The 25,593-nt window shown below is 50.4% G+C and overlaps 1 protein-coding gene across 6 annotated transcripts in view; it reads left to right on the forward strand.

Annotated features, from left to right (window-relative positions):
• Nucleotides 1-25,593, forward strand: part of FRMD4B (FERM domain containing 4B) — a 106,882-nt gene that overhangs the window by 24,955 nt on the left and 56,334 nt on the right. For 2 of the 6 annotated variants that reach the window (XM_082768596.1, XM_082768597.1), the window contains exons 2-3: nucleotides 24,524-24,589; nucleotides 25,192-25,286. In XM_082768596.1, the coding sequence (XP_082624722.1) occupies nucleotides 24,524-24,589; nucleotides 25,192-25,286 (161 nt within the window). Of the gene's footprint in view, nucleotides 1-8,707; nucleotides 9,084-15,290; nucleotides 15,328-15,413; nucleotides 15,479-24,523; nucleotides 24,590-25,191; nucleotides 25,287-25,593 lie in introns of those variants that run through there. The other 4 variants (XM_082768594.1, XM_082768593.1, XM_082768595.1 and 1 more) reach the window with 4 other exon arrangements.

Consider the following 25,593-nt stretch of genomic DNA (forward strand, 5'->3'; position numbering starts at 1 on the left):
GATCTTACAACTGCAGAAAGGGCCCAATATGAGCTCTCAAACTCAGTAACTCAATTTCCAAGCATCCTCTTCCTGCTCCAAATGGCTTCCTTTCCCTGGCTAAAGCTCACATCACGTCCTCTCCAAGGAGGATGGGAGAAATGCTCTTTAATTTCTCACTCTTGGCAGCTGAGGACTCACGCCCATGAAAACAAATACCTGTTAATTATGACCATGAAACACTGATTGAATCACAGCTCTGATAATGGTAAGGGCAGTTTGCAAGCCTGCTTTATATCCCAAAGGGGAGAAAAAGAAATGAAATTCTCATTTAGGAAGCTTTGAGCCCCTCCTGTCCCTCTATGGAGGAGTTCCTCTGCCAGCAGGTACTGCTCAGTTATGGCGCCGTTTCCACTTGGAGCGTGAGGGGGAGACTGAAATTGCTGCCTGGGATAATGGCTGACAAATGGGGGATGCTCACTTGTGCTCATTAGGGGAGGAGGAACACCACCAGGTGTGGGAATGGGCTTGGGTCGATTCCTGTTGGGGACCTGGTGCTGTTGTAGGGTGGCCAGGCTGAGCCCAGTGGTGTGGCTGGGGGAAGTCAAAGCGATTAAAGACTGAGTAAAACACAAGATCCAAACTGCTTAAAAGGATTTTGGCTCCAGGTAAGCTTGTACCATCTACAGCCTTTTGTTAAAAGCCACTCTTCCTTGTACCTCTCTTCTCATATCCCCCATGACCCCATAAAACACAGAGCTCTGCTTGGTTCAGCCCTGTGGTTGCTCTCTGCCACGTGGGCTGGGCTTTTCTCAGCCTCTACACCCCTGTCCTCACCCTATACCAAGGGAAGGGCGAGATGTGGGGAAGCTCCCCGGTGGCAGGGCAGGGCTCCGTGCCCGACACCTGCGTGGGTCTCGCCCTGCCACCACAGATCCCCCGCAGGGCCGAGGTCCTGCCCGGAGGGGCTGACCCAGCTGCGCAGCTCCCCTCGGCGCTGCCCTCGTGGCTTCCTCTGGTGTTGTCCCTTGGATGTTTCCTGGGGTCACTGCTCCCACCCCGGGGGCATCTGATAAAACTGCTGCTGCCGTCAGTCCCTTCTCTCAGTGCTTTTTTTTAAAAGGGAGGGAGGTTTGGACTTGGGGCTCCTCGTGAAGCCAGAAGCAGAGCCGTGATTCAGCCTTTCTGTGCCAAGAGCAGTCCTGTGGGCACCACCCACTGGGATCTGGATTCCTGACCGATCTGTCTGTTTTCACAGGCATTGGGTAGAAAGCCTTAATACTTCAAAACAAGTTTTATTTTTGACTAATTTTAGCCGGCGTGAGGAGCTAACACTTACAAAATGTCCAAGACCAGAGAAGGGAAGGGGGAGAAGCCCCACGCTGCAGCCGGAGGAGGTGCTGGTGAGCTCACGTCGTGTGGCCAGCCTCGCTGCCAGCCTGCTGAAGACAGCTGGAGCCTTTCCAGCCATTTCAACGGGCTTTGGATCAAGCCCGTGGCGTGCTGGTTGTTTGTTTTGGAGGCCTTGGGAGGATGAAAGCAGCCTTTCAATGGCTGCTCTTTTGCCTTTGGCTCGGCTCTCCGCGCGGGGCCATGCGCGTTGGATGTGCGCCTCTGCTCTGTGTTGGAAGGCTCGTGTTGGTCTTATTCGTAGCGATGTTCAGTGCCCCGTAAAAGTGCTGTGGTTACTCCGTGGGGAAATGCCACGTGCTGCTCGACTCCTTTCCTTTTCCATCGTCAAATGCTCTGATAGCACCGAGGCTCGCCTTCAAGAAATGCGTTGCGTGTGCCAGAGCCAGCTTGGTCTAACAATCAAACACAGATTTGCTTCCTTCCAAATTCTGTGTGGTTATTCCCCTTTTATTTGTACAGAACTGACAAATGCACAATGCACAGCTCTGTTGGTGAAATGAGGCACTAATTGCTCTAGCAGCAGATGATACAGCTTGAAATTTATTTTGCTTTTACCTTGAGGAGCAGAGTGGCAGTGGACCCGTGTTCTCAGAAAGCATTGCTCAACAGCACAGAGCTGGCACCTTACTACAAAGATTTGATCTGCCAATTTTTCTCCTGTTTGCCAGTGCTGTCTCTTTCCACCAGTTTGTGATTCTCCCTCTGCAAAAACCAGCTCTGAAGCTGCACGGCCATCTCTGCGAAGGGGTAGAAGCCTCTGGGCTTCTAAGTCCAAGGTACGGCAATCTAAAATGTGACCTTTGAGCGTGTACATGGGGAAGGACAAGTCCTCTCCTGGGTGTATGGCTTTCCTGGGCTGGGTGTGACCCATGAAGTCTGATCAAGGGCAGAGCATTGCTCTGAGTCATGATTTTTCTGGAGGCCACAGCATCCCGGGTTACTCATCCTGAGAGAATGAATGCACTGAGGATATAATTATCATAGTTAGACATCATTTATTCTCACTCTCTTACAGATTCTTGTCAGGAGACTGATAGGTTTGGGTTGTTATTTTTGCCTTCCTGGCCATATATATCAAGCAAAATGCTGAAACTTTACTACCTCATTTACGCTCGCTCTTACAGCGCTGTAGATCTCTGCCTGGTATTTAGGTTAGGCAGTAATTCTACCCCATTTGTTGTAGATTAATGAGGCTATAAAATAATCATAAAGCTGGGGCAGCCCTGCATTTTCACACTCCTCACGTATTTATATCTACTACGAAATGCTTCATCCCAACACAATTACCTGACTTTTCCAGGCTTCCTCTAATTCCCTGCCGACTCAAGGTGCTGGAGCCACCCCCTCGTTTTGGGCCGTGCTCGGAGCAGGGCGATGCCAACATCCATCAGGGGTCAGTGCTGTGGGGCATGAGGGGAGCCCAGCAGGTCTGGGACCTGTGGACATCGGGGTGACCTGCTGGGGGGACAGGTGGAGAAACTGCCCCATGGTGGCTGTGGGGAAGGGCTGAAGTTTTCACAGAGGAAGGTGGTGGTGATGCTTCTCAGGGTGCCCCAGGGCTCTCCTCTCCTGGTGAAGCCTTCTCCGAGAAGGAATTCTTCCCACAAATCACCCTGCATCCTGCTGACCTCTTCCTCGTGCTTTCCCTGGTGCAGCCGGTATGGGTGTGAGCGTCGCTGAGGCTCTTCAGCATTTTTCAGGTGCGGGGTGTCTCTGGGCGCTGCACCAGGAAGCTGATGCCCAAGTCCTGCAATGTCCTCACCCATCCACTGCATGTCTGTGCCCCCAGCCACCCGTGCCCACCTCCCAGGGGCTGTGTTAAGTCCTGCTGACACCTCGACCTGCCGTACAGCACCTCTGGAGCTGTCTCCTCACCCAGGTAGCTGCAGGCTGGTGGCTCGGTGGGTGGCAGCCTCCCTGCGAGGCACCCACTGAGTCCATCCCCACCCTGCTAGGGGGGCTGCTGTGAAAGTGCATGAAGATGCTGTTTGAAAGCATCTGCAGGCCCCTTAGATGTGCAAGAGAAACAAATCTTCCTTGAGTTAGAAATAAGGTTTCCCCTCTCCCCGTGTTTTTTATCCTCCCTTCCCCAGAAGCCCAGGAAGTCTCTGTGCAGACTGACTTTTGGTGGAGGGCTGCAGATTTCTGACTTAAATTTCTGTACATGAAAATTCAAATCCGATTTATGCATGCTGCTATGTAAAATATATGAGAAGCTGTGCTCTCTAAGCTGCGTGCAGACTTCCTGAAACAACTCCTCACCTGATGGATGCATATGGATGTGCCAGGTTTCAGCGAAACCGTGCTGAGTACACCTTGACCCGGCCGTAAGAGAAGCCTGACCAGAGAAGTTGGTTTCCAGAAGCCGGCTGATGGATGTGTTCTTATGCTGGTAGGGCTGTAGTGAGTAATGATAAACCCCGGTTTGTGAAACTGGAGCAGAAACTGCTCGTTTTGAGGCTGACCTGATTCTGTACTGCCAGGTACTGCGGGTGTGTTTGCTGCTCGAGGAGCCAGGCTGTGAGTGCTTTCATCATTTATCGAGTTAAAAGGCAGAGGCGCTTCGCTTCTGACATGAAATGATAATTAGTGTACTGTGGGGTGCAGACTGCACGAAATTTGTGTTTCTGGCACAGTGTCTTGAAAAATGTGTTTGTCAGTGCATTTGTTTATGTTGTGTGTGTGTAGAACAGCGTGTGTACACCCTGAGCTACCTGCGAGGAGGAGGAAAGCAGCACCTCATCCCCGGCTTGGAAGGCTGTTATTAAACAGCATCATGCTGTGCCTCGCTGAGGAGGGTGCCAGCTACTGAAAAAGCCTCCTGAGCAGCGTGGAGGAGAGGCTCCTTCCTGCAGAGGTGAATCATTTGGGGTGTAGCCGGCTCTCAGCTTCCTCAGCCCTTGGCTTGAGGCAGCTCAGCAGGCTGGGAGCCCCGTGGGGCCCTTGGAGGTGTCCCCAGAGGATGTGCTTCTCCACCAGGCCTCACCTGCATGTTTCAAATGCCTCCATCACGTGCTGCTTCCAGCCTGAAAGGAGGACTGCGTGGCCCTTCCGTACAAGTCGTATTTGCTTTCTAAATTAAGGTTTGGTAACAAAACGCAGCAGATGAATCGTTGCGGAACAGCGGGCCTGCTTCTGAGAGGTGCCCAAATTCATGCTGGTACACAGGATTAAGTACATTAGGAGGACCTTGGGATTTTTTCAGTAATCTTGGAGAATGAAATTGCTTCGCAAACACCTTTTGCAGGAAGTAGACTCCTGCTTCAGAAACTCTTCATCAGGGAGGGCTGCATGACACGTTTATCCCATACACCGCTGCTGTTGCTTCAGCATCTTATGTACTGAGAGGTTATGACATCAAAGAGGGTGACTGTTTTTCACTTTATTAAGTTGTTAATTAAGGGCAACAGTGTAGCAAATATGATTTTTGAGAAGTCACTTCAGGGGGTCAGGTGGATGCTTCTGGGGCCCCACAGCCTTTGGGTCCCAGAAGGGCTGCAGCTGGGCTCAGCATTGCCCTGAGACCATCCCAGGACATGAGAGTTCAAACCCTTGAGCCCTGAGCAGTGGGGCAGAAGCAGATCCCAAGCAGTGACACCACAAACCAGAACTGCTTCTCGTAACCTGGCAAGGGCTGTCTGGGTTTCCTGGCCTTTGCTTCACTTTGCTGCATGCTATACAGAGAGCTGCATGTTGGTTCCAATCACATTCAATCAATATAAGGGAAAAGTTGTGGTCTGAAGTGTGTTTTAAAGCAGTGGTGAAGACAGACATCTGCTAGCCCGTATTATTAGCGTTCGGTGCATCTGCACAATAACTCACTTCTTGCTGCAGAAAATTCCGACCAGAAATGATCAAAGCCTTAATGCCATTACCCAGGGACTGGGCGTGCATCCTTTCCCTACATCTAATCACGGGTCTGTACCTGGGGACAATACCACTTTGTAGATGTAAGGGGAAATGGATGTTCCTGTCCTGTGGTCTCAGATGTAGTACGTGCATTATGTACCCATGTGAACTTCATATGGGGCACTTCGTAAAGAGAAGCAGCAATTGGGGTACCCTCATTCCCTGCATCATGGCACAGAGTGTAACATGCCAAGAGGCCAGAGAATCCCCTTGAGATCTCTTCCTATTATGCTGGTGGTGAACCTTTGTTCTCTTTCAGTATTTATTATTCCAGGAATACAATCAATAATACAAAGAGAAGCATGAATCTGCTGCACATCCAATTTGCAATCCTTTTAGTGATGCTGTCCTTAGATCCCTGTTGTGTAGGCTGACTCCAGAGCAGAAATGAATTCCCCGTTGTTCGTACAGCTGTAGATCAGATAGATCTGTAGTAGCTGTCTCTTCTGTTCCTTGAAAGCGGTACATCTACAAAGCCTTTTCCTGGGATAGAAGTGCTATTTTTCCCTCACAGAATAGAGATCTGGTTGCTGCAACCTTTGAAAACCATTTGCACATGCTGCTGCCTTTCCCATGATGAATTTTCTGTGATCTTTATTCTGCCTTTAAGGAGCGTGGATATTATTTAGGTATTTCAAATTAACCCACTTGCAATCAAGTTCTCAACGTGGAAGCCAACAGAAGACAGTTTGATCTGAATGGCCGCTTCCACCCCATATTAAAACATCAACATTATTCCAACCTGCATTCACCTCTCTGTATTATAAACTTTGCTCCTTTTTATTCTGGGGGTGTTCAATGCAATGCCTGAGGTTCAGAGGCTCTCACTTTGGTCCCAGTTGCAGCGTGCTTTGAACATGTTCTGATGTGATGCTTTGTGGTAGAACAACGCTTTTGGGTTTTATGCTGCCAGCTGCATTCCCCGGCCCGATCAGCTGGGTTTTAGCCTTTAATGTTCCCCCTCGCTCAGCGCGGCTTGTTTCTCACCGTACCTAATGGAGTTCAGAAAACAATCCAGAAGCACAGCAATAAGAATTGAGATGCCTTGATCTTCCTTCCAGCTCTGTGACAGAGCTGGAGATGTCACCTTGTCTTGCTCAAATGTCTAGTATGGGTTGAGACCGATCCCTCAGTTTTCCAAGCATGCAGTGACTTGTGGGCACTGCTGTTGGGGAGGAAGCTGCAGAGGTGCACGAGGTGCTCTTGTGAAGGAAAGGTCACTGCAGTCAGCAGTGTCCCTCTGAGCAGCGTGTGGGGACAAGGAGGGCTGCTCAGGGGCACGGTGCCTCTGGTGCTGGGCCAGGAGGGGAAGAGACTGAACATCATCTGGAGAAGGAAGGCCAGAAGGAAGCTCTTCTGTGTTCATGGTCCTTCAGCAAGGGTGAGGAGAAGGTTCTTGCCCTGCTCTAGCACACCCAGAGCTATTGCTTTTTTTTTGTGGGGACACAGTGTGCGCAAGGGAACCAAGTGTGGGTGGGCAGGACGGCTGGCAGCGCCATCTGAGGCAGTCTCAGGGATGCGGTCGGATGGCAGCATAAGGAATAACTGCAAACCTCACCAGTTCAACTTCCAAACACCATGGATCATAGCCCTGCTCGAAATAAAGATCCCTTCCTCTGTATTGGAGGAGAAAATCCCCATCTTTAATTTTTTCCTTAATGAGGTGATAAGGAAAACAAAGGCACTGAAGGCAACAGAGCAGAACAGAAACATTTAAACTTCTCAGAGTGGCTTGGCTGGATTTTCCTGGCTTAGGCTGGGGCCGTTCCCTGCGCTGTTTCTTTAACTACAAAGCTCCTTTCTTCTAGAAATGGAACTTGAAAGTGATTGAAACTGGATTTTCTTTTTTTTTTTCTGCGTTTAAATTTGGAGATGACTTGACTGCAGCACACAGATGCCATGGGAGGTTTTCCTGGCGATCCGAGGCAATGGCATTACCACGGCCGAGCCTCTCACTGCAGTAATTGTCTGCAGATAGTTGTCACTGCTCTCCCAGTGGGAAACCAACTCCTTTGTACGTTCATACTGGTATTCATATCCCCTAAGCACAGGAGCGATGAGTAACCTGGAGGGAGAGGAGGCTTTCCTTGTCTGCTCTGGTGCCAAGCACGAGCCTTTTGGTTTGTGCTGGTAGAGTGGGGACAGGCACTGGGGTTTGGCTGCTCACCCAACACCGCCACGGTTCCCACTGTCTTTGTGATCTGAGTGCCCTCACATGGGGGTAGCTTGTGCCAGCCAAAGCCTTCTGTGAAAACAAGAGGCTTGTGCTTCTGTGTTCTTGTTGCCAAAGCCATGTCCCCAAGTTTTCCATGAAGTGAAGTTGACCGTCACTGGAGTGAACAGGAAGAAAACTGCATGGATATTTGCTAAGACAGCTTCAATGATCCAAATAGGGGAGGTTCAGCTCCCGTGCAGCCTTTACTACAACCATTTCTGCTCTTTTCTCACTCATTTCATTTCACAAACATGCTCCTTTCACACAGGGGTCTGTCTTGTTGATGCTTTTAACCAAAAAGCTGCTCTTTGAATAGTTTCTTTAGCGAGGTGCTGATGGTGGCAGGTTGGATCCCTCCCCGCCCCAGTCCCACGAGACTCAGGAAGCCTCAGGTCCCCTGAGGGACTGTGAGAAGGTCGCTGCCCTTTGACTTTCCTCCTGGAGCTGCTCCCTAGGAAGGAGCTCCCAAACACAGGGTGCGGCTTGCTGGCATTCGCAGTTTCTGCCCCAGAAGGGCAGAGCGCTGCTGAATTCCCTACCAACCACCGAGGCGAGGCTGGGTGCTCTCGTGGGCTGTTATTTCAGTGTTTATTCACTGTGCTCTGCTTGTGAAGCGCGCTGCTAGCGTAAGGAGCTTTATTTCTCTTGTGTGCTAATGGAGCTGTCTAACAGGAGAGCGAAATGCTCAACAGCAGGTGCTGAGCACTGAATCGGTGCGGGATGCAGAAAGCAGGCGTGGAGCTCTGCACCCTCCGCACCTCCTGCCATCCCAGCTGAGGACGTCGGTGCCTCTGTTCCTCTATTTCTGCAGGAGCTGCACTGCTCTTATCTCCCCCTCCGCTTGCTGCTCCCGAAGGTGCTTTTTGAGACAGGATTTCAGCATCTAATTCGAGCGCAGGATCAGGCAGGAGAAAGCGATGACAGCTCCGCTCCCCGGGTGGCAGATAACGAGGTGTCGGTGGCCGTGGCACCCGCCTGGTGCGTTACGGGGAGCCGTGCGGTGCCTGCCCTGCTGCTGGGAGCCTGGTGGAGCTCCGAGCCTTACCACCCTCACCGCGGCACAGAAACGGGCTGTTGCTGTCGGGGCATATGGCAGAAGGGTTAAAATTTAATTAGACGACAGAGCGGCAGCTACCGGAGCTTAGCGGAGATTTGCGTAAGCGGCTCAGGAGGACAAGGCTGCTGTGTGAGCTGCTGGTGGGGCTGAGCTACTGCAGCCGCTGGCTCCCCGCCGCCGGGGCATGCCTGGAGCCTGCCCAGGAAGCGCCGTGAAAGAGGAGTTTTGTTGCGAGGCCGGAGCTGGCTCCCCGCACGCCCTATAAAGCCCGCCGGCCGGCGTGCCAGCACCCTGAGCGCCTGGGCAGCCGGGTGGAGGAGCCGCGTTCATCACCCAGCGGAGCAGCCCATGGCCTCGGTGCTGATGTGCGGGGTGGAGGACCTGCTGCTCGGAGGCAGCCGCTTCGTCTGGACCGTGACGGTGGCGGCGCTGAGGCGGTGGTACGCGGGCCGGCTGCGGGCATGCCGCCAAGCCCTGCGGGCATGGTGCGGCCTCGGGGACGTCTACCAGGTACGGGGGGAAACGGTGCGGCACCTGCTGCGGGGTCCCGGCAGCAGCACGGGGCCGTGGTGGGGGACGCCGGCTGCGTGGTGTCTCCTGTTTGAGAGCAGGAGGCTGTAATGCCACCGTGGCTGGGGTCGTGGGGTGGGTGCTGTCTGCGGGGGGCTGCGAGGAGTTTTGAGTTCACTTCTTCTGGGGGCTTCCTCCCGCGGGCAGAAAATGCAGCACAGTCACATCCAGCGGCACTTAGTGCCAGGTAACTTTCTTTGGAGCCTGCTTTTGCCAGCAGTTATTTTTATCTATCTGTATTTATTGTCTCGCATGTAGGCACACGCTGCGTGTCCCATCATGCTGTCAGTGCGAGTGTTTGCTTGGCTGTGGTGAATATTTCCAAGCTGTTTCTCCCCGCTCTCTCCCTGCTGTGTTGTGATAAAGGGAGCTGCGCAGCTCCCAGCACACCAGCTCTTCGTAGCCACCAAGGTGTAATTTCCACGTGGGAATTGTGCTAAAGGGACCTCTCTGTACCTATCTAATCCCAGAGGGATCCGTTGTGTTTAGCTGTAAGGTATGCCAGGAGTCAGAGAACAGCTTTAAGGTGATAAAGTTCTTCCAAGTGCTCAAATGCAGCTGTGCATCTCACGGCTGACAGCAGCTGTGTTCTTCAGCTGCTTCTCTTCAGAGCCTGGCTCAAAGTGAAAAGAGTTTTAGGAAACGAAGCCTGACTGCACCTCTGTCTGCAGTTAGCATCCTGGTGGCTGTTGGTGAATTAACCTGTCCTCTACGGACAGCATCACTGCCTGGTGTGGTGGAGAGTCCTAAAGTGATGTGGAAAAGGGCAAAATGAGGGAATGGGTAATGCTAAACGGGGTCTGGGGGTGCTTTGCCCATGCTGAGAGCACAGCCAGGTGCTGGGCACACACAGCCCGGTGCCTGTGCTCCCCGTGCTGAGGATCTGCTGCAGTCTGTGCCGTGTCCCAGAGAGAGGGAATGGGCAGGAACAAAGCTGCTCTCACATCTTAATGTCAGGAATTTCCTAATGGTAATTTCGGGGTGTATTAAACAGATGGCTGAAAAAATGCCCTGCAGCTCTTCCTTGGGTTGCGTAACACATTGCTTTTTGTGCTGAAGCCTTGGCTTTTTGCTGTGAAAAATGTTGGCAGTGTCCCGGCTGATTCCAGTGGAAGCAGGACCGAGCCCATTGCTCTCCATGTCACCAGCCTGGCTGGGTGTCGCAACCCCGAAAAAGTTAGTAAAAAAGTGAAAAAGTCCTGTAGTTAGTGCAGCTACGTGAAAGCACCTTTTCTTCCTTGTGTTTTCATTAATAGCAGCACCTGGACAGGTGTTAACAAAATCCTTTTTCACCTTGGCTTCATCAGAAAGCTCCTCTCTGGGTTCCTTTACAGTCACATTCCACGTATGAAGAAGATCCCAGGTGGTATCTAAAGGAGCTTATGCCTAAACATCTGCCCTCTATGATGACTCCAGGGAACGTGCATGGTTTGATTAAACCGGGGATAAATTCAGAGCTTTGTCCCTGAGCTGTGTGCTCGGGGCGTGCAGGGGGAGGTGAGAGGTCCTCGTGCTGTTCAGCCCCAGGGGCTGCAGGTCGCTTTGGTCCCTGCTTGGGGCTCAGGTTGCTCTGGGGATCAGTGGCTGTTGTCAGGTGAGTTGGATGCTGTTAATGGGGAGCTCTGCCTGTTCTTGTAATCGCCTCCAAGTTATTGTGGTGGAAGGACAGCCAGCAGAAGGCTCCCTGGGCTGGTGAGTTGTACTTCAGTGAAGCACTGGCTGGCCTCACGGCAGTCCTGAGCTCTCCTGGAGCCCCAGCAGGGACAAGACACCGCCACCTCCCTGCTCCTGCACCCGCTCTCCCCTGTGCCTTCCGAAGCAGGCAGGTGCAGGGGCTCTCACGTGGGACAGCCCTCTGGCCGGGCTCAAATCCTCTGCCAGCATAAAGCCCTTACCTGCCTGAGCAGCTTTATGTGCAGGAAACCCAGCACAAAGCAGCCTTTCAGTCACCTCTTTAGCCCTGTTTCGAGCACGGTGTGGGGAAGCGCTGAGCTTGGGCACTTCCCCAGGCTGGGCTCTGTCTCAGGCTGCTTTGCTTGCCCTCTCCATGCCAACTACAAGGAGATGTGTTACAGGGAGACACGATTCACATCTCCTGGGCGTGAGGCTGGGTGTGGAGGCACCCCCAGGTCAGGCCCTGTCCCACTGCTGATTTGGCTGCCGGTTTCGCCTGTGAAAGTAACTCCGATTCACGTGGCTCGTGGGACAAAAGCGCTTTTCCACCTCGGGAAGGTCACTTCCTCAGGGCTAAGGGCGAAACCTGCTGACGAGGCACAGTCACTGGGCCTTGTGCGTGTCTGTCCCGTGCCTACCTGGGGCGGAGGAGAGGAAGCGGCTGACTGCTGCTTCCTATGGGGCGGCGCAGAGGGCTGGGGCAGCAGGACCACGCTTCCTCTCCTACCACACCTCAACTTCTCTTTACAGAAGTGCTGACAATGAACTTGGAGGTTCTTTTTAATTAATTTATTTATTTTTAAATTAACTCTGGCTGCTTTCCTAGGCCAGTTTTTATTTCAGAGGGGTGTGAGGCAGTGCTGTGATGCCTCTCATGCCTTGGGGCCGGCTGCAGCCCCCTGCAGCAGGGACGTGACACACGGTGGGTGACCCTGCAGGGACTCAGCCTTACTTTTACATCTTTGATCTTCCCAAAGCAGCCCTCTGAGTGTTTCTGCCAGGCGTGTTTCCATCTGAGCTCACGATGTAGCGTTTTCAGTTTGAGTTTGTTCAAACAAAAATAAGGCTCCGTGCCGCTCCGCCCTCTTCCCCAGCAGCCAAACTTCATCACCAGACTGTGAATTTCACCTCATTTCCTCCCCGGTGTCCCGGTGCCAGGTTCAGACAGTGCCTTCCATTCACTGCCCCCTCCAGCCTGTGTGTGTATGTTTTTATGACCTGATGCAGCTCTCAGACTTTGTTGGATTTCAAATGTCGCTGGCGCCACTTCTCAAAACCCAGCTCTTGTACGACAGTGCTGCTACACGAATGTTTTTGTATAAATCTCCAGCTCAGTTCTCTGCAGTCTGGCCAGCTTGGACAAGAGCGTCATGAAAAAGCAACTTGAAAGTAGTTCAGGCACACACTGCTTTTTCCATGCTTCGTTTCTGAGTGTTTAGCTTGCTGTCGCTCCTTTTCTAGCGTTGCCACTGCTGCTCTTTGCCATCTTGGATGGACTGTCCGTGTGCTTAAAATAACACCGTGCTATCTTTGTCTCCTCATTTTCTGAAAATCAGGCCATCCTTGCACAGTCTGCATCGCTCTCAAAACCTCTGGGTCATAATTAGTGATTAGCAATTCTTCTAATCTTCTGTACAGATGGAGACCGGTTCATTCGCAGAGACTGCAAAGAGGATAAAGCTATCAGCACTGGAAAATATTAGCTTAAATACCCTCCCACACACACTCACGTACACTTTTCCCTGCTAATGCTCTGCCCTCCATTTAAACGTGCATCAACTCTGCATGCTGGGGAGGAGAGGTGGGGAGACAGAGGGTCATCAAAATGCTGAGAATAGCCCCAATGTGCTGTTGTTTAGCCAGTGGAAGCCATCCCTGACAACCCAAGCAATGTTAATTTTAAGACTGTGGCTTCCTGGCTTGGTTTTCCAGCTGATGTGGGAGGTGGGCTGCGTGGAGGGTACGTGGTGGGCTTGAGAGCACCGTGTGGGTGGGTGGCTCCTGGGAGAGAGGAAGGCAAAGGGCTCGAAGGTGGGAGGGGAGAGATGGGGAGAGCAGGGAAGGGCAGCACGAGAAGTGCACGGCATGAGATGTGCAGGCTGGGCAAGCAGGGAAAGAGGAGAGACAAGAATAAAACCAAGCGGCTCCATTGAGATGTCAAAACCGCTCCTACTCCAAGCTGAGCACAGCTTGTGAGGAAGTGTGGGAAAACAGGTAGAGAAAAAGAGCAGAAGTGCACGAGGAGGGGACGGAGGTTGTAAAGAGACAGCAACACAAGGGGAGCGATCTCCAGCAAGGTGGCAGCCCTGGGCACAGGGGTTCCTGCTGTGCCCACGTGGAGCTGCCTGCCTGGTGCTGGACTGGCTGCGTCTGGTTGCCACGGTTGTTTTGGGAGAGAAAGTGTGGAGAAAGCCCTCTGGGAATCTGGCTGGGCACACGCACTCAGCAGCCCTGCAGGTCGGTGTGTTTGCTAAGCTGTAGTGAAAGTGGGTAATTCCTCCCCGACAGCGAGCGAGCTGCAGCTGCTCACCAACGGAGCTGGGCTGTGCTGTGCCCTGGGATGCTCGCGTCCTCCGGCTGCTGCAACCTCCTCCTGGCACTCTATTTCTTCTCCAGATGAGAAGGGAATTTAGTTTAAAAAATATCTGTGGCCCACAGCTGAATTACACACCCAGATGTGCGTTTGTATAAGCTCCCTGATCCTCCAAGGAGCTCTGCCCTTCCCCTCTGTCAACTATTCTTGTCCCTGGTGGTGCTCCAGTAGGGCAGAAGCTGGCACCACCCAGGTAACCTTCACGTCATTTCTCTAAGGGAAAATGACTCACTCTCTATTTTCCGTCTTATTTTGTGGCTTTGGATTCTGTGTTTTGGAGATAAACACAAGCCTGTTGCTCTGAAATACTTTTCCCAAACTGTCTCAGTTGCCACCCCGTAGTTTGCCGGTGCTGTTTGGAGCAGCCAGCTGGACCTGGACTGGCACCCTTGGTCCTGTGGGGCCAGCTCATGATTTTTTCATGAAACTTGTGAAATTGAGAGCTCTTGGAGTCATGAAACAGCATGAGAATACTACACAAAGTAACCATGAAGGAAAAAAGAAGTCCTTGTTTGTAGAAGTGGGTATTGATAAAAGCTGGTTGTTCTGTTAAGGAGGACGAGACACCTCCAGACGTCAAACTTAATTTCCTGTTATAATTCAAATTATTAATCTCTAGATTATAAAAAAATTGGGTGGAGAAGTCCTCATACTTTGTCCTTTCTGTGCAAAGTGGTTGCTCAGTTGTTGGGAGCGCAGATCTTTGAAGGAGAGCATCCAGTTAAGTTGCGGTGCCCGCCCAGAGCTCCTGCCTGCTCTGTGCTGAAATGCTGATCAATACTGCTGAACTGTGTTTCTGAAGGAGGAACAGCCTCTTGTTTTCTATTTTGAAGTAAATGCATGTGTAAATTTAAGATCTGATGTCTCTGGTGTGCCTGGCTGGGGGTAACGGACTGCGTGCTGCAGAGGAGCTGCATCCTGGAGTTCTTTGTGTGTGTTTCTTTGGGGTTTCTATTTCATGGTTGTTTTTTTTTTTTGGGGGGGGGTTGTTTTCAATGAAAGCAGTCTTAGAAAGCAGCCTGAGTTGGTTCTGCAATACCTGTGCTCTTTGACTCGCTCGTTGCTGTGTCAGACGCCCAGAGGTGTGGGAGGTCTCAGAGGCTGAAGTGCCAGAGCGGCGCTGGCCGTGCTCCAAGCTCAGCCCCATGTGCTCCATGCAGAAAGCGGCCCCGCAGAGAGGTGGATAAACTGTTCTGGGCCTCCACCAGCACAAACTGCACCCCTGGAGACCAACCCTGGCAGCAGAACAAATTCAGATGGACTGCCAAAAGTGTCAGCTCGGGTTTGCGCTCCTCCCCAGGGGCGCCCTGGAAGGGAACCTGGAAAATGCCGTGCGATGTGTGCCTGGGTGCCTGCAGTGAGGGTTGAGGAAGCAATGAGAGCCCCGAGTTTGTTGCCCCTGCTGCGTGTTACTTTACCCGGGCTCGGGAACACAATCTGCTGAAACTTGTGGAGCTGGAGAGCTGGTCCTGAAAGCCCAGCTCTGATTGTGAGCAACTTCTGGTGGACGGGGCTGAGCTCCTCTGCCCTGAGGTGGGCACTGTGTCATGCCCGTGGTCAATAGCTGCTTTTTGGGTTTCCTTTCATGATAAAGGGGTTAATATTACAAAGGAAAAAAAATAATTGTAATGCTTTCCCTGCTCACCCCCACCCCCTGGTTTTAACAATTGCATTTCAACCTCTTGTGTCCCCTGACTCACGCTGGTAGGGCTTTTGTTTCTGAATCTGTAATCAAAGCAACAAATGCTAAGGTCACTTCCTTGAGATTATATGGCAACGGAAGAAGTCCGGGATCGTGTCTCCCTTCTTCCTCAGCTTGAATGTACAGAAAATACAAAGGCTGAGTGCACGCTTGTTGTTGGGGACTTCTCAGGTTTCTCCAGTCCTTTTAAATCCAGCAGGGTGTGTGGCTTGGAGGTAAGAGGCTGTATTTTAATTTCTGATGCTTGGCAAAGGCAAATAACTTCTTTTTTATTGTTGTCGCATTGTCTGCTGACTTAAAGATAATGCAGAGCTCGGGAGCTGCGCTTGCAGGAGAGAAGGCAGCCAGAAAACAGCAGAGAGCAAAGTGAGTTTGCTTTCAGCAACCTTTTTGCTTGCTCTTTTTGATTCTGACAGATGAGTCCCCAACAATTTCGGTGCCTTTCCCTGCACTCCGCTGGGGAGGTGAGGGGCTGGTTGTTTATTCTCGGCATTTACAGCTGCTTTTTCCTGCTTTTGTTGTTCGCGTTGTCCCGGCTGCTTTAGGAAAGGGCTAAATCCAGGCTTTATTCGGGTAGCTCTGCAGCACTGGAAAAGCAGGTCTGTAATTTCTGCTTACAGAAAAAAAACATGTTTTCAGATATTACCCTTACAGGCTGCTCCGAGATACCATTTACACTGAACAAAGCACAAATTCATAAGTCACCAGAAAAAGGCAGTCAGCGCCTGGCACAGTGGCTCCTTTCAGCTGCTAATTATTAAATGTCTCATCAGGAGGGCTCCCACCCTTGCCCCCAAAAAAACCTGCCGAGGTTGGCGGTGGGGTTGCAGAAGTGCACATGGAGCTCGTCAGTGGCTGTCGAGGAAGAGGCTCTGATGAGAAGAGCTCGCTCTGCTTTAGCACTGAGCCTGGAGCAGTCCCAGGCTGCCCAAAATCTCGGGGTGCTTGGTGGTGTGCTTGGCACGGAGCTGGCCCTGCCCAGCTCCTCTCCACCACACAGCCGATGCTTAGGGTTTTGGGTTAATCCAAACAACTGAGACGTTCAGGCTTTTCTTGCTTTATCTGCTTGCTCTTTGCATTTTTATTAAGCTCGCAGAAGTTACAGGTGGCTCGGAGGTTCGGATGGACGTGCGATAGAGCCCTTAGTGATATTTTTCTTTGCCTCCTGCTTACCTCACGTCTGGCGGCCGGGTTTCCTGAGGGGCCCCTGCCAAGCACGGGAGCAGCTGGAAAAGTCCAGGGAGAGGAAGGGGGAGGAAAGGGCTGGGCTGGAGGATGAACAGGGTGCGAGGACCCTGATGGGGAAGGGATGCAGGTGCCCTATGGGTGGTGGTGGAGAAGCAAGGAGTGCAGCCCGGCACCGTGCTGGCTCTGGGAGCCTCCCACAGGTGCTGCCAGGAAAGCTCTGCTCACTCGGGATCTTTTTTTCCCCTCGCTTCCCAGGAGAGTGCCCGGGAACAAAACATCTCCACGGGCTCCGTGCGTGGTAATGACCCGAGCACAGCGGCACAGAGCGAGATAAGCACAGCCCTAACAGACACCGGTTCGTTAGCAGAGTTCTGCCAAGGAAAGCAGATGTTGGATGAAGTATTTCATTGACTTGATGTTTATGGCAGATTTGTGCTGATTGCTTCCTATTAATTTTCCTGATTTTTTAGGACTAGCCGTAGAGTTTTAAGGCCTGCGCGTAAGTTTCCTGTTTGCTCTTTTCTTGTTTTTATTTTGAATCCTGTGCAAATCGGCAAATGATCGGTAAAATACAGACAAGTGGAAGAGTCCTTTACATCAGCTGTGCCCTGCAAGAAGAAATAAATGGGAAAAGGAGGCTCAGAGGGAAAGCGTGTTGGCGCTTGGCCCCGAAAGCTGCAGTCGCCTGCGGTGGGGGAGAGCGCTTGGGCTGTTGCTCTGCCAGACTCCGTCAGCCCCCCCAGCTGAGCCAGAACATGAAAGTCAGTTGATGCTCTGCAGGAGCCAATTTTGTCTTCATATCTTCAGTTCATGGTGCTATTTTAGGAAGGTGCCATGCAACCCAGAGAGCCTTTAGGCTCCGGTTCCAGGCAGTGTGTTTTATCTCTTACTCTTTGCCAAACTTCACGTAGAGCCAACATTTCCTTGGAGAGCATCATCAAAGGGGCATTTGTACCAGCTTGCACTCAAGTGAGTAACCTCCAGCCTGTCTTGTCTTAAAACACAATTCCTGTGCACAGTGTGATCCAAGGCCAGCCTTCAGCAGGTCCCCATCCCTGCCCGGCTCCTGCTGGGACGAGGAGCAGAGGGAGGTCTGCAGCCCTTGGAGAGGAAGGAGGCAGCACTGGAGCCATGCTGGCAGCATGGGATGGGTCCTGAGGTGTCTTGCTTGTAGCACGAAGGGTGAAAGATGTAGCCAGCCACCTCAGTGCATTGCCAGCTATTTAACGTAAAGCAGATCCTGGCTTCTGTTGAGGTTAATGGCAAGATAGCAAATGATTTAAGGCAAAATGCTGGCCCTGTTGAAGCTAACACCAAAGTTTGACTCCCTGGGGCCAGGACTTCAGCCAAAGGCTTTGTAACAGCCTGGAGATGGGACAGGGGAGGCGGCGTGTCTGGAGCCGCGTGCTGCTCCCTGCACGGCTGCAGAAACTGTGCCCTTCAAAGGGATCAGGCTGGGAGGAGACCGGTGTATTCAGCCCCAAACCCTGCCTGCTTAGAGGGGCAGCATCGAGGCAGGGTGTGTGGTGCTTCCCGGACCTACCCCTCGGTGCTTTTCCACCCCTGCCCATCTCCCACCCACGGGCTCCTACCCACAGCCACGGCCTGCAGAAAGGCTGGCGAGAGGCACTTTTCAGGCATTTTTTGGATCCTTTACAAAGTTTTCATAGGAATGCTGGTATAAAACCAAATCCTTGTTTGTTATTATTATTATTTTTTTTTTTTTTTTTTTTTCCTGAAGGCTTCATGTGACCCTGAGCGCTGGACCATGGTGAGATTTTGCTCTCCCAGTAAACACCCTAGGAAACTCTGAGGTCATTTATAAAGCGTTACAACTTACAACTTCTTCCCTGCTTACCCCCTCAGCAGCACACAGGCCCCTTCCTTCCAGAGGGACAGCCCTTTGCTTGTATTTTCCTGGGATGTGCCTGGTTAGGGCAGCTCTATAGGGCAACACATTCTTGCATCTTATTTCCTCCTTTTCCCAGGCCGTGTCTGCAGCCCAGACATAAGCCGGCTGTGTCCGAGTCAGAGAAGCAGTGCTGATTTAAGGCAGCTGAGGATCTGCTCGAGAATGCCTTCATGGCTGAAGGAGGGGAAAAAAAGCACAAAAAAAGCCACCTAAATCCTGATGAAAATCTGAGGTCAGCGTAGGGGCTTCAATAGCAAGCTTTGAAATCTGGTACAGCCTTATGAGTTACAGAAGAAAGGTTTGGCAAAAATACCCTTACAGGAAATTACTGGCGTGGCTTTATAGCCGGTCAACTGCAGCTCAGGTAGGGATTTGGGGACGAAATCCTCTAAGTGCGGGGCTTGTTCTTGTCTGGGCTCGTGCACCTGCAAAGCAGTGCTGCTGCCTCTTGGGCACCAGTCAAAAAAAGAAAGTGGTGAGGATTTGGGGGGCCCCCATGTCCCCGACCTCAGGGAGGTTGTGTCTGTGTGCTGAAGGGCCGGCATCTCATAAATTGGGGGGAAATAGTTCTTGCTTTTTACAATCCCATAAGATTTCCTTTAGTTCCTGGACTGCTCGAGCTGCTCTGAGGGCCGTGCCTGTTTCACGAACGAGGGATCCGGTTTTTGCAAGCTGTGCTCTAACACACTGGTGTGGTTTCTTGGAGAACTGATGCTGAAAGCTTTGTGTGCAGGACGGTTGTTGGGTGAAAATGGTCCCCTCTTCTCATCTGTGGATCAGCAGTGGGGTTTTCCTTACCTAAACATTCATAGCATTTATCTACTTGCTTGGGCAGTGAAGTTTAATTCCATGTGGCTGCCCTGCGAGGAGCTTACAGCTCTGTGCTGCGGGGAGCAAAGCCCTGCTGTCTGTCACACCCGGGTATTTTCCAGGTGCTCACTGACAGCCGTGCACAAGCACAGGGATTTATCACGAGGAAGGGAAGAGGGGTTTAAATCCTGCTGCAGGAGCTGGTATTCTGTCAGCTGTTTGTTTTTTTTTTTTTGACCTAAGTTTTTTTTTGGAGATTTCCTGTTTACACCCTCATTACTTTTTTCTTATTTTTGTTTCTGAGTGTGATGACACAGATGAATGTCTAAAAATGTTGGAAGTAACAACTGGCTTCAGCTACGGAGGATGTTACTGCTGAAGAGAAGTAGCGTAAATATCCTGTGTGTTTTTTTCCCCAAATAAACATTCAGGCTCAGGATATTACAGTGAATTGGTTTAAGCAGCCAAGACATAAGCTTTTTCTCTCTGCCTTACTTTTTTTTTTTTTTTTTTTCCCTTTTTAAAGGACTGACATCTCGGAAAATCTTGCTTCCATGACTTTACATGGAGAATTTGTCTTAGTTTTTGTCTCAAGTGAAGTGGAGGAAAAAATGTGTTTTTCTTTTACTGACTGCTGTTAAGTGAACAGTATTAAAGTAATATAAACCTAAAAATGCAGAACAAAACTTCTTCCTCTCACTTTGTAAGAACTCCTGGCTAGACTAAATCTTTCTGGATATTTTAACCCATTGTTCCTGAGACCCTTAGACCTGGAATAACCCCATAGATCCTGAGAATTATTTCTCCTTCATTATATTCATTTAAATAAATCAGCTTTTTGGTGGAAGCCCAATGCTACTATCTGCCTCTATGTTAGGGGGGGCTGCAGAATTGCAGTAATACTGCATCAGATGGGATTTTTATTCTCTTTCCTTTTCCTTCCCTTTTTTTTTGAGTTTTATATTGCTTCTTGGGTGATTTTGGGAAACAATAAGAATCCAGCAGCCCTGAATCTCAGGATGGCTTTGCCATTACATTGGCAAAAACAATGTTTGCGTTGCATCGCTCTGCTAATTTCCTATTGAGGATGAGATGATACGGGGATACTTAATGAATGTTATGCTGCTGCTTTCTGTGCTAAATAATAGCCTAAATATTAGCAGCCTTTTAAAAATAACTTCTAAAAAGACTGACTTGGGTGCATGTTGCAAAAATATAACCAAATTGTTCATTTGCACAGACAATGCAAAATCAATGAGAATAAGCTGAAAACACAGATGTGAGCCTATATATATCTCAAGGGTGCTTGTGCTGCCCCTTAACTGAGCCAGACAGCTGTGCTCAGCTCATGATTGATTGGTCCAGCTAAATAGAAAATCAATTATATTGTTCAGATTAGCGAGGCGTTCTGAATTAAAGATGAAAACGTGTCTGTGAGGGGCTTCCAGGGCACTGGGTCTTGGGCAAGGAGGAGCCCTGCACCCGCAGAGCTGGGGACCAGGTCCAGGCTCCTCCAGAGCCCAAGGAAGCTGGCCAGGCAGATGGACGTGCTGCAGAGAAATAATCACACCCATGTCACTGGGGGAGTTAAAAACAAGTCCTTCAGCTCCAGGAGCTCAGGGTGTCTGGTTGCTGAGCTGAAGACGCTCTTCCAGAGCCAAAATCCTTTATATCCTGTGATACTGTGGTAGCGTGATGCTTCTTATGAAGCTCCCCAGCTTTTCTTCAGGCATCAGGAGAGGAGCAGACCACTGATACCTGGTTTGTGCTGTGCTTCTGAGCTGGTCTCTCAGCTCTGATAGCCCCTGAAGCTTTCTGTTCTGCCCCCCTTATGAACAAAGCTTGGAAAATGCGAGGAGGGAGCTGCTGCTTGGAAATGACCGCTCACGTGGGTGAGGTTCCTGATGCAGGATGGGTTTGTGTTGCTCCCTGATGGTGGCTGGGAGTGATTTGCTTCCAGTTGTATCTGTAAATACAGGGTAAGCAGGAGAAGTGCACTTTGCCCCATCGGGAATGGGGTGGGGATTTTTGGAGCAAGCTCTTGCACATCTGCAGGAAACACGGTGCTGGTTGCTAAAGCCTTGGGTCTGCAAGAGGCGCCTGAGGGTTGATGTTTGGGCTTCCCTAGTTAACCCTGCTGAAGATTTGAAGCCTGCAAGCAAAGCTGGCAGTCACCCCAGCAGATCTGTGCTCCTTGACGGGGCTCTGGTGCAACGTGGGGAGTGCAGACTGGTGGAGAAGACACCTTAGCAGGCACCCAGCCACCAGGCGTGCCCACGTAGACAAATAAAACCATTTCAGAGCATCCAAAGGAGGGCTATGAAGATGGTGAGGGGTCTGGAGGGCAAGGCATGTGGGAGTGCTGAGATCCCTGGGTTTGTTCAGCCCTGAGCAGAGCAGGCCGAGGGGAGGCCTCATGGCGGCCTGCAGCTCCCTCACAGGGAGCGGAGGGGCAGGCGCTGAGCTCTGCTCTCTGGGGACAGCGCCAGGACCCGAGGGGATGGCATGGAGCTGGGACAGGGGAGGGTCAGGCTGGGGGTTAGGGACAGGGTCTGCACCCAGAGGTGGTCGGGCACTGGGACAGGCTGCCCAGGGACATGGTCACAGCCCCGAGCCCTGAGTTCACGAGGCGTTAGGGCACGGCTCCCAGACACGGGGTCTGGTTTTTGGGTGGTCCTGTGCAGAGCCAGGAGCTGTGCTCGATGGTCCGTGCGTGTCCCTTCCAACTCAGGATGTTCCTTGATTCTGTGATTTAGCTTTCCAGTATTCTGGGAAGCAGCTGTGTGTGAGTTGTTTTAAGATGAGATTGCCGGAGTCCCAGGTATTAAACGTTAGTCACTGATTCAGGAGGAGATTTCAGGAGTTGGATTAGTTGGAGGTTTTTCATGTTTTTTTAATTGGCTGCTGGAAGAAAATTAGGGCTTGTTTTTACATGCAGACTACCACGATGACTTTGAATACTACATACTATTTTGTTTTAAAACCAGTCCCATGGTAAGCGTGTAATTTTGCATTATGTATACGATGTGGGCCACTGCTAAGAGGGGCTTCGCTTTCCTCTTGAGCTCCCTGCTCTCTCCTCTCCTTTGCCTTGGACCTAGCAGCAATGTGGGTTGGTTCAGCTTGCTGGCCCACTGGGAAGCTGATTTAGGTGGTGGTTTTTTCCAAGCAGAGTTGTGAATATTCAGCCCTTCTGAAAATCAGACTCTTAAGCTGTGTCCTTACATTTACTCATCGATAAAACCAGGGATAATTATATCTTGCCTATCATCAGGGGCGTTGTGAGGTTTAATTACTTTTAAGGTACATTGTGATCACCTTGGGTGGCTGAATAGGAGGAGCACAGGTTGTGGCTGGTATTTCTTTTATGTTTTAATCTTGCAGGCAACCTTCCTCTCTCCTCAGCACAAGGCTTTGTGTATGTGTTTGCTATAACAGAAACCCTTTTTTCCTTAACAATAGACAACTGAGGCAATTAAAACAGTCAGAAGTGATTAATGTGATTTCACTGGGTAAAAAGCTAAAGCAGCTCGCAGTTAAATAATGGCAACCCTTTTGCTATCTCAGAGCAACAGATGGGGAATGATTTAAAAACACTATTGGATCTGACACTTCACAACAGGGGCAGATTGGTAACAGTATGTCAGAGCCAGAAACGTGCAGCACCTTGAAGGGTGTGCTGATGAGATGATTAACTGACGGCAGCGTGCAGCTCCTTTATGCACGTGCAGTGTCAAACCTGCAGCTCTCGGTAACAAATGGACCCGTGATGGGATCGTAATGGATTGAAAGACATCAGACAGTGTGTGCAGCAGGCGGATAAATCGTGTGGAGCTCACTGGGAGCCAGCATGGGGATGCTGCAGTTTTGTTTCCAAACCCCGGAGGAGGAAGCTGGGAGTGTTTCCTTGCAGGGGTGCAGCTGTGGTTCGTATAGGACTGTCGCTGGTGTCTCTGTGGTGGTGCAGCCTCAGGTCTGCACCCCTGCATGCACAAGCTGCTTGAGGTCACCCTTCATCTGGGCCTTCTGTGTGAATTCACACTGACAGCAGAACAAGAAAGTCAAAGAGAAGTATTTTCTCCAATTAGACTTTCTCTGTTAGTGGTCCTTTTATGAGTATTGCTGTTTTGGTGAACAATGCGGTGCTATCTATAAATATCCCTATTTTTTAGTAATGTCTGTTGGGGGATATGTCTATAGGGATATGTCTATCCATATTTTTTAGTAATTTTTTAGTAAGGAGCACCTGTGGCACTGATACCAGTAAGCTCGCTCCATCTTCCCACACAAGACAGAGCTGTGCCTGCAGACATTCATCTCCAATCTTTTTGTAATGCTGCTTGGGAAGAGGCTCCCTCATGGGTTTTGCTCAAAATGAGCTCAATTAGTTCAAACAATAAACCTTTGTTAATTCAGCCTCTTACGGCTGAGAGGGGCTGGCTGGTTACAGCAGAGGCAGTGTGCTGCAGCCCTTGCTGCATGCAGCAGCGCACTGAAATGGGCCAGTGCTGGGGAGAGGGGAAATCTCTTCAATTGTACTGGAATTGGGTGAGGGAAGGCTTTATTTTCATTATTTATTTATTTTTAAGTCTTTACAAGTTTTGGGTTTGCAGCAGTCCGGGGCTGGCTCCTGCAGCAGAGCCCCGTCCTTGTCGCCATCACAGGGCAGGAACCGCTGCGTCTTGCTGCCTAATCCCATGGGGAGCCCCCATCTGAGCAATCCTCAGCCTCTGCTCAGAGCTCAGGATTTACAGTCTGTGAGGAGCTGGTGCTGTCAGGAACACGAGTCACTAAGGCTGTGAGAAGAAATACAAAAGCCAGGTTTCCTTTAGCAGCTCTCACCCCCAGAGCCGTGCAGCTGGTCCTCTGCCTGCGCTGGCCGGAGCCCGTAATTAGAACAGAGTTTGAATAATGTAAAAGCCTTTGTGGAAATGTATTATATTTCAAAGGGCAGATATTAAAAGGGCAGAATAATGTGCAGCTATTTCTGAATTCTTCTCCTGTGAAGAGGAGAGAGATGTTGATTGCAAGGGATAAATGTGACACGAAGTGGGAACCAAAGCAGTCCAGGCATAGCAGCAGAGGCTGCACGCCTTGTCCTGTGCTTAATGCAGTTCAGGCATCTCTCTTGACCTGTACATGCATCCTGGGGAAGCAGCAGCTTCTACTTCTCATGAGAAGTTATTTATGGGAGAGCAATAATGTGCTCTTGGAGACTCCTTCCAATTTGGAGACCAGGTCCCGGTCAGCAGACCAAATTGAGGCTGATCCATCTGCAGGGTTGGATGGATGGAGGTTTCTTCAGTCCTTGGTCATCTCCACTTGTCACTGGAGCAGAAAGTCCTCATAGAAGGTCGCTGAGCTCCAGCACAGTGTTGGTTTCCTGATCAGTGCTGGTTACAGGCTTGTTGTATGCTGTCCTAGCCTCACGTGGCCCTGTGCAAAGCAGCAAGGTCACAGATCCTCCTGTTCCTGACGGTGCTGTGTTGCTGTCTTTGCAGATGACAGAGGGCCGGCACTGCCAGGTGCATCTCCTCGATGACAGGAACTTGGAGCTGCTGGTTCAGGTAAAGATCCCTCTGCTTTGGGCACTGGTGGTGTGGCCAGGCCCGGGGCAAAATGATTTTTATTCTGCTCTGATAGTGCTCATGTAACCCTGCCACTGCAGGGAGCTGGGGGTGTCACCAAAACGGTGACCATCAGTGAAATCTTAAAGCCGTGCAGAAGTTCCACTGAAAAAGTTGTGTTGGGGCTCTGAAGTCCCACCAGTTTGGTTGTTAAAGTGGAGATTTAAGCTCCCAAGTCACCCAGACCTCTATAAATGCTTTGTCACCTTCCTCTCTGTGCTCCTAATTTGTCCTGTAATTGATTAAAAATAATAGTTTTTTGCACTAGTGTTTGTATAGAGTTTGTTAGTATTTGCAGTAGTTTTTTGCCAGATTTCCATGCCTTTTTTTTTTTTTTTAAGGAGTGCCAGTCAGGGCTGAGCTGTGAATGCTGTTTGAAGAAAGATGTTGCATCTCTTACTAGATCTAGCAAATAAGAGAAGTGGAATTAATGGGCATGCTTTCAACATGCCGTCTGCAGTTGTGTCAGTGTTTGCAGAGAAGATTATTTAAATGAAAGGTCTGAACTGAAATGAATAAAATGGTCTTGAATCTTTCAACAGCCCAAGCTTTTGTCTCGCGAGTTACTGGACCTAGTGGCCTCACACTTCAACCTGAAAGAAAAGGAATATTTTGGGATAACTTTTATAGATGATACGTAAGTATGCTAATTCATTTTAAAGAGCTGTGGTTTATTGCAAAGTGAAACCTATCCCAGACACTGTGGCAGCTCAGTGTGATGGAAAATGCCTTTTTGAAGAAAGATTTTCCTCCCTTTTGCTTGTGCTGTTTGGATGATGAAAGAGGAAGGTACCAAACAGGAAAAAAAAAAAATTGGAAAATATTTGGCTGGCATAAAATGGAAAACACTTGTAAAATCCCTGCCTGACACTTTCACTTTTCACGCTCATCTTACAAGATGAAAAAGCTGATTCAGAAATAATTTCCCAGGTGAACGCCCCCAA

Source organism: Aythya marila (assembly GCF_965140915.1).
Source record: "Aythya marila genome assembly, chromosome: 10".
In the NCBI taxonomy this organism is placed as follows: Eukaryota; Metazoa; Chordata; class Aves; order Anseriformes; family Anatidae; genus Aythya; species Aythya marila.